This window comes from Chaetura pelagica, unplaced genomic scaffold (assembly GCF_000747805.2).
Source record: "Chaetura pelagica isolate M959 unplaced genomic scaffold, ChaPel_1.0 scaffold757, whole genome shotgun sequence".
NCBI classification, from domain to species: Eukaryota; Metazoa; Chordata; class Aves; order Apodiformes; family Apodidae; genus Chaetura; species Chaetura pelagica.
The window spans coordinates 1420341-1433402 of record NW_009970727.1 but is presented as its reverse complement, the minus strand read 5'-3'; the positions used below and the strand labels follow the sequence as shown (position 1 = coordinate 1433402).

At 53.7% G+C, this 13062-nt stretch overlaps 2 protein-coding genes across 2 annotated transcripts in view; both read left to right on the top strand.

Annotated features, from left to right (window-relative positions):
• FKBP5 (FK506 binding protein 5) overlaps nucleotides 1–7911 on the top strand; it is a 26472-nt gene extending 18561 nt beyond the window's left edge. Inside the window, exons 5-10 of the mRNA XM_010007101.1 lie at nucleotides 3050–3206; nucleotides 3682–3772; nucleotides 4448–4531; nucleotides 5501–5686; nucleotides 6394–6633; nucleotides 7581–7911. Coding sequence (XP_010005403.1) covers nucleotides 3050–3206; nucleotides 3682–3772; nucleotides 4448–4531; nucleotides 5501–5686; nucleotides 6394–6633; nucleotides 7581–7679 — 857 coding nt within the window. The 3' untranslated portion in view covers nucleotides 7680–7911. The remainder of the gene's footprint in view (nucleotides 1–3049; nucleotides 3207–3681; nucleotides 3773–4447; nucleotides 4532–5500; nucleotides 5687–6393; nucleotides 6634–7580) is intronic.
• Nucleotides 7912–11040: 3129 nt separating this feature from the next.
• The window catches only part of TULP1 (tubby like protein 1), a 6790-nt gene continuing 4768 nt past the window's right edge, over nucleotides 11041–13062 (top strand). Inside the window, exons 1-2 of the mRNA XM_010007132.1 lie at nucleotides 11041–11087; nucleotides 12944–13053. Coding sequence (XP_010005434.1) covers nucleotides 11041–11087; nucleotides 12944–13053 — 157 coding nt within the window. The remainder of the gene's footprint in view (nucleotides 11088–12943; nucleotides 13054–13062) is intronic.

Here is a 13062-nt window from a genome sequence, read left to right as displayed (position 1 = left end):
CTCCCCACCCCCTCCTCCACCCTCCTCCTCCTCCTCCTCCGTTTTTAATCTGAGTACAAATTGCTGTCAGCACATCAAGTTCGTGTGCCAGCCACACTCGGTACACTCTGTTCTCAGCTCTTCAAAAACAAAATCGCTGCAGGCACCGAGAGATCCCTCCCCACCCCCTCCTCCACCCTCCTCCTCCTCCTCCTCCGTTTTTAATCTGAGTACAAATTGCTGTCAGCACATCAAGTTCGTGTGCCAGCCACACTCGGTACACTCTGTTCTCAGCTCTTCAAAAACAAAATCGCTGCAGGCACCGAGAGAACAATAAGTCAGAGCTGCAACTGGAGTGATGTTCCTTTTTTTGTTGGTGTGTGTTGGGTTTTTTTCCCCCCCCTCCCTGTAATCCAAGAGTGACTGCAGCCAGCTGATCTGCTCCTGGAAACCCAAGCAGAGATTTTTTTTTCCTGCCCTCCTCACCCCTCCCCACTCCTTTGCCTGGTGTGTTTTATGTGTAATTAAGCTAAAGCAAAACTGGCCTCCAAGGGAAGGGTTGCAGCATCTTCCTGTGGGTCCTGTTTGAAAGTGGGATCTTTGGGTTCCTGCTGTTATCCCGTGGAGAGATGTTTTGCTACTTTTGGAACCAGGGATCCAACCAGGGATGGGGCTTGGAGCAACCTGGTCTGCTGGGAGGTGTCTCTACCCATGCAGGGGGTTGGGACTGGATGATCTTTAAGGTCCCTTCCAAGCCAAACCATCCCATGATTCTCTGATCTGTACTTGCTGGGCACACCTGGGGGATGTGCTGTGGGCTTGCTGGGTTACTTGCATTTTAGGCTGAATTTTCCACTTTTCAGTGCTTAAAAAAATAGCCAGCATGGGTTTGGGTGGTGCCAAAGCAGGGATTGGCTCTGGATGAGCTGGATTTGCCTTTTGTCCCTGTCCTGAGCTGGGTGGTCTCAGTGTGGGGTGCAGGATGTGTCCCGGGGTGCTGGCAGCACCTGAGCATCCTCTGCTGCCCTGGAGCCCCAGCCCAGGACGGTGGTGACAAGGCAGAGCTTGGTGTCCTGGCCTCATGGTGGGGAGAACATCCTCACTGAGGTTTGATGCTCGAGGGCTGAACGTGGCTTTGTGGTCTGGTTTAGTCCTGATGGCTCATCCAGGACCTTTCCATAGATCCTGAGACAGGGAAGTGTCCATGGGGCAGAGAAGGGCAGGTTTCCTTCAGCCCAGGCTGCAGCTCCTGTGCAGAGCCTGGACCCTCTCAGCTGTGTCCAGCTTGGTGTCTCCTTGAACTTGTTGATGCTCAGTGTCCCATGGGAGCTTGGGTCACATCCTGCAGCTCCATCTGGTGCTGGAGGGGCTCCAGGAGCAGCCCCCAGGCCTGGATTCTTCCTGAGCCTCTCCCCCCTCCAGCAGCCCTTGCACAGACAGTGGTTCCTCTCTCTGCTCATGTCCTTCCAGGCTGCAAAGTCCAGCTCCACTTCAGACACTGACCATGAATTTTTCCTCTTCAAACCTTTTTTTTTGGTGGGTTTATTTTGGCTGAGTTTTTTTTAACAGCCCATAGGAATTCCTGATGAAACTGCTTTTCCTTTATACCCTCCCATGTGTATGTGTGTGTGTGTCCCTGTGCCCTGCAAGCAGAGGGCAGGGAACAGAAAACTGTCCCCAAAGCCTCCTTCAGGATTGAATAAATAATAATCTTGCTGTGGAAACCCAGCCAGGAGAACCAGGTGGTGAACGTGCCAGGTACCTGGTGTCCACTGGGCCTGGAACAGTGTGGTTATTGGTTGAAGATTAAAAAAATCTTCTGGTGCTGGAGGGGCTCCAGGAGCAGCCCCCAGGCCTGGATTCTTCCTGAGCCTCTCCCCCCTCCAGCAGCCCTTGCACAGACAGTGGTTCCTCTCTCTGCTCATGTCCTTCCAGGCTGCAAAGTCCAGCTCCACTTCAGACACTGACCATGAATTTTTCCTCTTCAAACCTTTTTTTTTGGTGGGTTTATTTTGGCTGAGTTTTTTTTAACAGCCCATAGGAATTCCTGATGAAACTGCTTTTCCTTTATACCCTCCCATGTGTATGTGTGTGTGTGTCCCTGTGCCCTGCAAGCAGAGGGCAGGGAACAGAAAACTGTCCCCAAAGCCTCCTTCAGGATTGAATAAATAATAATCTTGCTGTGGAAACCCAGCCAGGAGAACCAGGTGGTGAACGTGCCAGGTACCTGGTGTCCACTGGGCCTGGAACAGTGTGGTTATTGGTTGAAGATTAAAAAAATCTTCTTTTTTTTTTTCTTCTCTTTTTTAAATAAATAAATAAAAGAATAATAAATAAATACACCGTTTATCTTGTACTTGGAGTTCTTGGAGGCAGGAGAACACAGGCTTGTTTGGGAGGTGGAAGGCAAGGCTGGATGGAGCTGTATGGGAGGTTTGTAATCGCCCTGATGATAAACTCCACATGGCAACGTGCCAGGAGCAATATCCAGTTCCAGTAAGACTTGACTCGTGCAGTTGAGTACGAGGGGAACATGTTAGTCATGATGTTTATCTGTTGTCTGGTCCTTGGTGAGATGAGATATTCCTGCCCTGCTTTTCAGCCATGCTTTCAAGGCCTCCCCCAGCCCTCTCTGCTCACTGAGGAGCTCCCCTGGCTTCCCCCAGCCCTGGGCCTTCCTCCCTTCCCTGGCTGGAGGCTTTGCTGGGTTTTGGGAGACATCCTGTATGAGATGGTGGGTGTTGGTCTCTCCTCCCAGGTTAGGAGTGATAGAATAAGGGGAAATGGCCTCAAATTGTGCCAGAGGAGGTTTAGATTGGATGTTAGGAACAATTTCTTTGTGGAAAGGGGTGTCAAGCCCTGGCTCATGGCAGGTGGAGTCCCCATCCCTGGAGGGGTTTGCAAGCCCTGAGGGACATGGGGCAGTGGTGGCCGTGGCAGGACTGGGAGAACGGTTGGACTGGGTGAACTTTTCCCATCAAAACATTTTTTTGATGATGCTTTCTTTGGAGCCCACCTGGCCTTGGGTTGGGCGGCTCCGTGTACCATCCCACCTTGTCCCTCTCTGCAGTTCACCTGGAGGGTTTCTGTGGTGGCACCAGGTTCGACTGCAAAGACGTGAAGTTCGTGGTGGGCGAAGGGGAGGACCACGACATCCCCATCGGCATCGACAAAGCCCTGGAGAAGATGCAGAGGGGAGAACATTGTGTCCTCCACCTCGGGCCCAGGTAAGGACCAGCCCCCACCGAAGTGCCATCTGGTTTTAAGCTTCCAACATCTTGAGATCATTTTAGCACTGGTGGGTGATGGTGATTCCCCAAAATTGGAATTGTTAGCAGACACAGCGAGAGCAGCAGGAATCTGGTTTAAAAATCAGGTAAAAGGGGTTTAGCCAAGTCCTGTGGCTAAATGGAAAAATGTCTCCCTGGAATTTGCCAGGGCTGGGCCCTTAATCTGGAGAGAAACCACTGTAAAAATGAGGATTTGATGCAGCTGGAAAGGATGATTCCAGGATACAATGTGGTGTATGTCCCAGATATCTCCTTTGCTCCTGGAGAGTGAAGTCATCCTGGCCCCAGAACGTTAGGAAGCTGCAGCCTGGAGCTGGGGCTGAAACCAGGATGGGCTGGGTCTGTGTTCATGGCCAAAAACATCCAGGATGGAGATTCCCTCCCTCCCTGACAGCTCCTCTCTGCCCCCCAGGTACGGGTTCGGGGAGGCAGGGAAGCCCAAGTACGGGATCCCGGGGAACGCGGAGCTGGTGTACGAGGTGACACTGAAGAGCTTTGAGAAGGTGAGGGCAGGAGTGTGTCCATCCCCCCTGGGCAGGGGACACTGATTCCCTCCCAGCTCCCACCCTTCGTCCCTGGGGTCTCTGCAGCCCGGCCAGGCTGGGGTGGGAACATCCCCAGGGATCCAGTAGTTCCATGGTTGGTCTTCTCTGTTGGTTTGGTTTCTCTTTCTGGCCAAGGTCCAAGGCTGGTTCTAGTACTTGTTCCTACCTTTGTTCCTCTTGTACTTTCTATTTTTTTCCATTTCTATTTTTCTCCTTTTTCTGTTTTTTTTTTTTTCCCCTTTTCTGCTTTTTTTTTTCTTTTCTGTTTTTTTTCCCTTCTCTGTTTTTTTCTCCTTTTCTGTTTTCCATTTTTCCTCTTCTATTTTCCTTTTCTTAACTTGTATCTTTTCCTTGATTTTTTTCCTCTTTTTTTCAATTTTTTCCCCCTTGTTTCCCTTGGGGTTTTTTTCCCCCTTGGTTTATTTTATTTCCCCTGTGTTTTCCCTTGGGTTTTGGGGGGGTTTTGTGTTCCTCCCCACTTTTTTGCTTCCCTTTTTTCCCCATTTTGTTTTCCTTTCTTCCCACCTTCTGCCCTGATAAACACCCCCCATTAGGGAGCAATCCCAGGAAGCCCAGTGGTCCCACCTGAGCCTGTTGGGATTTGCTGGGATTCCTGCAAACCTTTGTTTGCAGGCCAAGGAGTCATGGGAGATGGACACCAAGGAGAAGCTGGAGCAGGCTGCTGTTGTCAAGGAGAAAGGCACCATGTACTTCAAGGTGTGTGAACTTTGGGATGGTGGAGGTGGAGCAAAGGAGCTGGGAATGAATTTGGGATGACAGTGGGATACAAGATGTGGCACCATCCGTGTCCCCTGAGGCAGCTCTGGGTGAGGAGGGTCCTGCCCTTCTGCTGCTGTTTTCTTACCCTGAGATTCCTCCTTGGACTAGGCAGTGCTGGGTTAATGAATGGACTAGATGATCTTCAAGGTTTTTCCCAACAGAAATGATTCTGTGATCCTATGATCCTCTTTTCCCAGCTTTGCTCTGCTTCTGGTGGAGTGGGACAGCAGGTCTGACTCTTTGCAGAGATGGATGTGGCTGGGGCTAATAATGGAGTCATGGGACGGGTTTGCAAGCCCTGGACCTTAAAGCTCATCTAGATCCAACTCCCCTGCATGGGCAGGGACACCTCCCACCAGCCCAGGTTGCTCCAAGCCCCATCCAACCTGCCCTTCAACACTGCCAGGGATGGGGCAGCCACAGCTTCCCTGGGCAACCTGGGCCAGGCTCTCACCACCCTCACACCAAAGAATTCCCTCCTCCTATCCCATCTAAATCTCCCTCTTCCACTTTTAATCCATTCCCCCTCATCCCATCCCTCCCTGCCCTTGTCCCAAGTCCCTCCCCAGCTTTCCTGGAGCCCCTTCAGGCACTAGAAGCTGCTCTAAGGTCTCCCTGGAGCCTTCTCCAGGTGAGAGAAAGCCAAGGAGCTTTGTAGTTCTCCTTCCTAGGCTGGAGCATCCTGATGGCCATGGAGGAGGAACAGAAGCTCCCACCTGACTTTTCCCAGGGGCTCCACAGCAGCAGCTCCAGGCCCTGCTGTGTCTGTAGGGATTCAGCATCCTCCTCCCTTTGCTTCTTTCTCCAACACACTCCAATAACCCCAGAACCTCAGGATGGTTGGGGAGCAGACCCAGCGTTGCTGGTGCTGGTTCTTCAAACCTCTTCTTCTTCCCTCCATCCCAGGAAGGCAAATACCTGCAGGCAGTGATTCAGTACGGGAAGATCGTCTCCTGGTTGGAAATGGAGTATGGCTTGTCTGAGAAAGAGTCCAAAGCCTCTGACTCCTTCCTCCTGGCTGCCTTCCTCAACCTGGCCATGTGCTACCTGAAGCTACGAGAGTACACCAAGGCCGTGGAGTGCTGTGATAAGGTGCATGGGGCTTGGAGCATCCCCTCCTCTGGCATGTTCTCCCTGGGGTTTGGGGGCTTTTGGAGTTTCTTCTGAGTATGAGGAGGAATTTCCAAAGGGTGGCATCCCACTGGAGAGGGGCCTTTTACAAGGGTGTGTAGCCATAGGATGAGGGGGAATGGTTTTAATCTGAAAGAGGGGAGATTTGAGGTTGGACATGAGGAGGGAATTCTTTGGTGTGAGGGTGGTGAGAGCCTGGCCCAGGTTGCCCAGGGAAGCTGTGGTTGTCCCATCCCTGGCAGTGTTGAAGGGCAGGTTGGATGGGGCTTGGAGCAGCCTGGGCTGGTGGGAGGTGTCCCTGCCCATGCAGGGGGTTGGATCTAGATCATCTTGAAGGTCCCTTCCAACCCAAACTGTTCCATGTGTCTGTGATCCCTTTTGCACCCCAGGATCTCCACAGATGCTGGGTTCTCAGAGGCTGCAGGAGCAAAAGGGCTTTTTCGAGGTCAAAATCCACCTGGGCATGTTCTTGCAGCACCTGAACTATATTAATTTATTATATTAACAACTGCTGATGGAGACGAGACAATAGTTTTGTTGAGCAAAATTGCTCTAGGGACTTGACGTTTTCTTCTCCTAATTTTGGCAGATTTCATGAGGTTTAAAACATAAAAGGGGAACTTTGGGGATTCTCCCCCAGTTGCTAACTGGGACTTGTGTGATTCCAGGCACTGGGACTGGACCAGGACAACGAGAAGGGTTTGTACCGACGGGGCGAGGCCAGGTTGTTGATGAACGAGTTTGAGTTGGCAAAATGTGACTTTCAAAAAGTGCTGGAAGTGAATCCACAGAACAAAGCAGCCAAATCCCAGATTTCTGTTTGCCAGAAGAAAACCAAGGAGCACAACGAGCGGGACCGGAGGATCTATGCAAACATGTTCACCAAGTTTGCAGAGAGGGATGCCAAGGTGGGGGTTGGTCTCGGTTTTTGGCCACTTTGTGCTGAAGGATGTTGGGCAGAAGTTCCCAGTTGGTGATTGCTCTGGTCACTGGGGAAATTAAATGTCATCCCATCTCTGGCAAGGCCAAGGGTATTTTGAGACATGATAGTGTGGATTTCCTCAGCCTGGTGAGGTGACCCGGGGGATCGTGTGTCCCAGTGGGATGTGTTCCAGGATTCCTCCCAACAAGACCTGGTGTTCTGTAACCAGAGAGGACACAGCTCTGCAGGCCAGTGACACGTGTTGGGTGTCATCTCTTCTGCACCAGGGCTGGGAGGGTGAGGCTGTGGAGCAAGGGGCTGGTGCAGACCCTGGGGAACCACGTGCTGGGGTGGGAGTGGGTGACCCCTGAGACTGGGGCAGGGAAAAGAGCCATCTCCCCTGGCTGGTGCCACCACAGTGCTGGGGGTGGTGCTGTGGCTGAGGAGGGAGAATGTGGAGGGTTTGCTGTGTTGTGGGACACCTGTGGCTGGACATATGGGCTGTGCCTGTGGACACTGGATGGGCTGTACCATGGACAGTGTATGGGTTGTGGCCATGGCTCAGTCCTGTGTCTTCACCCCACTGCTCCTACCTCATCTCCCCATCCCTTCCCTCTTCCCCTTCATCCATCCAGACTCACCCTGTGCCCGTGCCCAGCTCCCATGAAGGCAGGTCCCATCATTCCCAGGAGATCCCATAATGGGATTCTGTACCTTCCCAAATGCTGGCTGAGCCAATGAGGTTTAACCTCCACCAGCCACTGAGCCAAGACAACTGGAGCCTTGGGCACAAGATGCCGTGATCCATAAGAAGAGAGGAGCCAGGGGGGATTTTTGCCAGCCCTGTGCCCATCACATCACCATCACCCACCTGCTGCTTGCTCCCATTTTCCACTCCACATGCTTTATTTTTGGTTTGTTTGTTTGTTCCAGGAAGCAGCCAGCAAAACTGGGCTTGAGAAAACAGTGGAGAAAGCAGAGTGTGAAAAGGGACCGAAAACTGAAGGTGAAGAGGCTGAAGGACACGTATGATGGAGGGAGGAGGGGAAGGGAGAACCTCTTGCCCTTGGCCATCCAAGAAATAGGTTGCTGCCAGATCTTGGGACTCGCCAGTGTTTTCTTGTAAAGCTTGTTACAGTTTGTGTGATCGTGGAAGCAAAAAGCACCTTGCAAAGGGGAAAAACGAAACCAAACCAACGCACCCGTCCCCGGGCGCCGAGCGGGAGCGGTGGGGACACCGTGGGACCACTGCCCAGGGAGCAAAGGGCTTGTGAAGGGAGAGGTAGAGGGGGAAAAAACCAACCTACAGAAAAGCCCACCAAAAGAAAACAACAAAACAAAATAATAAAGGAAAATTGAAAGTCTTGGCTCTCGGGAGGTTTCCGTAGGCAGCTCGTCCTGGTTCCCATCGGCTGTCGGTGCCGCATCCCTGCTCCTCCAGGATGAGGTGGGATGTGGGAGATGCTCCTGGTGCTGCTGCCTGTGGTTGGATCGGGCACATTATGGTGCTGTGATGTCTCTGTCAGTCCCAGGGGGGCTGCAGGAGCCCGGGGCTGGCTCCTGGGGACCCTGTAGCCTTCTCACCCACAGGTGCTCACGGGGTCGGGGTTGGAAATTGTTTCCTCCTGTTTTCTGAAGCAGAGCTGAGCAGGAGGGTGAGAACCCCCATCCCCTCCACCCCACCCCTCTGTGCAGGGGTGTCATTTGCCTTCAAAACACTATTTTGGAGTGTCGGGGGGTGGATTTTCTCTTTTGAAGAAGCTGGTTTTCATTTCCTTGGAGGGCAGTAGCTGCTCCCAGGCTTCAATCCTGGGCCCTGTCCCTCTGCTCCCATCTTGAAATGGGAATTGAATCATTTTTGGGGGTCTGTACAGGGGAATAAAACCAAAAAAGCAGGTTAACATGGTTCAGACTGGGGCTGAGCTGGTACCCCCGGGTTTCCAGCTCCTCGGGGAGCAGCTTTCCTGGGGAAAAAGAGGGGGACCCCAATGTGTCCTCCACACCTCGGCCATCGTCCCCTTCCATCCCAGAGGGACACTGTCACTGCCATGTGGGAGCAGCTTTCTGGTTGTTATTTTTCCTGTCTGTTCTTTGTAATACCCCTTCTGGAGCTTGAAAATAAACAACTGAAAGAAAAAAACAAAACAACAAAAACCAAAACCAAAACAATGAAGGTAAAAGTGCTTTTTCTCTGCTCAGTGAAGGGGGTGGCCGTGGGAAGGACAAAATGCTCTGCCCCCCTGGGTGGGGACATCCTGGTTCCAAAGGGACTCCTTAAGGAATTACTGGTGTCCTTAAGGAATTACTGGTGGCCCTAAGGATCAATCCTGCCCCTTTTTTACCAGCTCCATCATTCCCTGGAGATCTGGAGAAGGGTCAGCACACTGGGCTTTGGAGAGGCTGGGCTGGGGGGTGTTGCTGGGAGGGGTCTCAGCTCTTTTTCCAGCTTAGGGAGAGTTTATCCTGATGTTTTATTTATTCTTTTTGTTTGTACATTTGGGAGGGGGCACCCAGGCAGTGGGAGGAGGTGGTTGTGCCCAGTGTAGCCAGAGTGGAGTGGGAATTGTGGGGCCCATTCCTCTCTTCTCTCCCCCCATACATGATCTTGGGATAATAAACCAGATGTGGTTTCAATTCCTCCTGTCTAGTCAATCAAGTGGTACCTGAAGCATCTTTTCTCAAGTCTGACTGTTTTCCCACCTGCACAGGGATATTCCCAGAACGTGTGGCTGCTCCTCCACATCTCTAGTTTTCCAAAATTCCCAATGGGAGGTGGGGAGGCTTGTAGCCAGCAGAGCATTGCCTGCAGTTGGACTTGAGGATCTTAAAGGTCTTTTCCAACCAAAATGGTTCTACCATCCCAGTGGGTGCTGCTGGGGGGGGGATGCTGTGAGACCCAGGGGCTCTGCAAAAAAATTGGGTTTTTCTTTTACTTCTTGCAGGCAGAGCAAAAATAAAGTCATTTAAGGGCAGCTCAAGCCACATTTTCCATAAGAATCAGTCCTCGACAGAAAAAACAACAACTAACTCATTTGCTTTGCAGTTTTGGAGCTTTTCCTCTATTTTTAAGCAGATTTTTGGATCGGTTTGGTGCTTCTTTTTTTTTTTTTTTTTCTGGAAAAGAGAAATGAAAAGAGAACGGAAGATGAAAGGGAAAAGGGGGGGGAGGATTTTGGAAAACCTCGGCTGTGCTGGTGGGTCCTGGTGTCTGATGTTCAAATGCCACCTAGTGGTGTTCCCATGGGGTGGGAAAAAGGGGGTGATGATGATGGGGGAAGAGTTTGGGGTGTTTGTGGTGGGTTTGGGTCGGTGGGATCCCTGGGGGCACTTGGGTCACCCGGTGTGGGGTTGGGTGGGGGTAATGAACAGCTAAATGCTGTTAATGATGAGGTGAGGTGGGAGCGGGGACGTGTGGAACCCATCAGGGTTTGGGGACATGGGACAAAACCTGTCACCCCAAGGGACCTGGGGGCACGGGATGGGGCTCAGGGCACCTCGGTGATCCATAGGGATGCCCTCAGCCTGCTCCAGGGATCCTGCTGCCCCCCCAGCACGGCCTCCCCGTGCCCAACAGCCCAAATCCTGCTTTTCTGTGAGGTTTTCAGGTGGGAAAAAACCCCCACTCGTCCAAGTTGAAAATGGTGAATCCAGAGAGGATAACCCTGAGCCAGGTCCCTCTGCCTGGCTCAGGGGTCCCACCATGTGTGTGGGTAGGGGGTTGTGCACCCCCAAAAGCTGCCCAGAGTCCAACTGCCCCCCTGTGCCCCCCTCCCAAGCCCCCTTTTCCCGGGATTACCGCCCTGCCAGCTGCTCTCCCGGCGGGTCTGGCCGGCAGCCCCTGAAATCCTATTACCGAGTTGCAGGAGAAATAAAAAGTTAATCATCTCCTTCACCTCCTCTTCCTCCTCCTCCTCCTCCTGCCTCACGGAGGCGGCCGGACCGATGTCACTTGGCTCCTTGGTTTGTTGTCACCGTGGGTGAGGGGCTGCAGCACCGGGGGGAGCAGCGACCAGTGCCGGGAAGCTGGGAAGAAGCTGGGAAGAGGCTGGGAGAAGCTGGGAAGAGGCAGGGAACAAGCTGGGAAGGAGCTGGGAAGAGGCTGGGAGAAGCTGAGAAGGAGCAGGGAAGAAGCAGAGAAGAGGCTGGGAAGAAGAAGCTGGGAAGAAGCTGGGAAGGAGCAGGGAAGAAGCTGAAAAGAGGCTGGGAGGAAGAGGCTGGGAAGGAGCTGGGAAGAGACTGGGAAGGAGCTGAGAAGAGGCTGGGAGGAAGAAGCTGGGAAGAGGCTGGGAAGAGGCAGGGAAGGAGCTGAGAAGAGGCTGGGAAGAAGCAGGAAAGAGGCTGGGAAGAGGCTGGGAAGGAAGGAGCAGGGAAGGAAGGAGCAGGGCTGGGAACCATGCCCCTGCAGACCCAGATCCTGCGGGAGGTCTGGACCGCCGAGAGGTGAGTGTGGGTGGGTGGGCAGGATGTGACCCCCCTCCTCTCCCTCCCCGAGGTGGGTGATGTGCTGGGTGTGCCCACCAGGTTCCCATCTCCCCCTTTTCCACTTTTTTCCCCAGTTTTATTGTGATTTCATGAGATGTTTTATCAGGTTTCTGGGTTTGTTGTTTGTTTGGGGTTTTTTTTGCTCGGGGGGTGGGTGGGAAGGTGCTCATTGGTTTACAGAGAGGAAAAGTGTTCATCGGGAAGGGGGGCCGGGGGGGCCCCCCTAATTAACCTCATTGCTGCCACCCTTGGCCATGGCAGAGCCTGTCCCAGGCTCCCCTCTGGGAAGGATGCTGTTGGCTGAGGATGATGTGAGGGGGTTGTTATGAGTCTGAGCTTCCCTCCACACCCCTGAAAATTGAGGTTATGCTCATCCAGAGGGTCTTGGACCCCCTGGGAGTTGCAGAGGGCTGGAAGCCCCTCACCCCTTTCCTTCCTGTCCCCCACAGCCCCAGCGAGGAGCCGGGCAGCCCCCAGCACAAGCCCAAGCAGGTGAGAAAAAAAGTCTTTCCCCCCCTTTATCCATGCCCAGTGTCACCATCCCCTGCTTCAGGTTGCCCTCCAGGGCTGGGGACATCAGAGACCCCCAGACCCTGGCCCTACCCCAAGATCTCCAGTGCTGCTCATTGGGGTGCTGCAGCCCCAGGGGCCCATGAGCTTTTGGGGACCAGAGCAGGTGGGTAGAGGAAGACCCAAAACCCCCTCCCTGCTCCTTTGTGCATCCTTCCAACCCCCCCTCTTCCATCACTTCAAATTCCCTCCTGATGTAGCCTCTCAGTTCCTAATTAACGCTTTAATTAAGCCTCTCAGTTAAGCCCTCAGCCGTGACTCACTTTCCCCAGGCTCTGACCCCCAAAGGCCAGATCCCCCCCCCCCCCTTTTCAGCCCAGCCCTGGGATGCCAGCCCATCTCAGAGGGGTCTTCCCAGGAATTTCATCTCCCACCCAATTTAATGAGCAGCCCCCCCATTTCGAAGGGCCTCGTTAAGCAACAAAACGAGCAGTTGTTTTTACCCTCCCCAGCTGCTTAAGGGATTAAAGGAGGTGAAGGAGCTTTTGCAGTGTGAGCTGATGACATGGAAGGAACCGGCTGGTTCCCAGCTCTGCTGTGGGACCCCCTGCTGCTCCCCCCCCCCAACCCCACAGCGCTGGGATCCCCCTGGAATCCAGGTGGACCCCCCCTTTTGCAAAACACCTCAGCCCAGCTGGCTGGGGGGGTCTAGGAGGGATGAAACCCTCACGAGAGGGAAGGTGCCTGGTTGGGTGATGGGTGCCCTGATGCAACTGGATTTACTGACATAACTTTCTGAGAGTCCCAAGATGAACCCCCACTCCCCAAATATCTCCTGCTGGGAGCCAAGTGATGTCCCACATGCTCCGTATTTGGTAAATCGGGGCTATTTATAGCCCCAGCTCACCGGGATTAGGTGTGTTGTGCCTAATCCCCCCCCTCCCCGGCCCTGCTGACCTTCATCCCGCCTGGCTCCTCAGCTCCCTCCCTTCCACCGGAGCCTTTTGTGGGGACGAGAGGAGATGGAGGTGCGGAGCCAGCCCGCTGCCCGTCCCCGTGTCACCTGTCCCAGGTCCCCTGGGATGCCCGGCGGGTCCCAGGGGTGTTTTATTTCCCTGCCCGGGTCCCTCCGGCGCGGTCCGTGGGCAGTGCCAGCATCATGTCCCTTGTCCCCGGGGGGCTTGTTGTCCCTGCCCTGATGCTCTCCGGTCTGTCCACTAACAACCTTTTCTGTTTCCCTCTCTCTGCCTTTCCCGGGGGGGCTGCCCCATGGTAAGTCACCCGTGTCCCTGTCCCCGGGGCAGGACCAGGGAACAGCCCGGTTGTGCTTCGGCACCGGAGCTGGTGCTGGAGGAGCAGGAAAAGGGGGTTCAGGCCGGGACTGTCTCCGCAGCATCATCCCTGGGGGCAGAAGGTGAAGAAG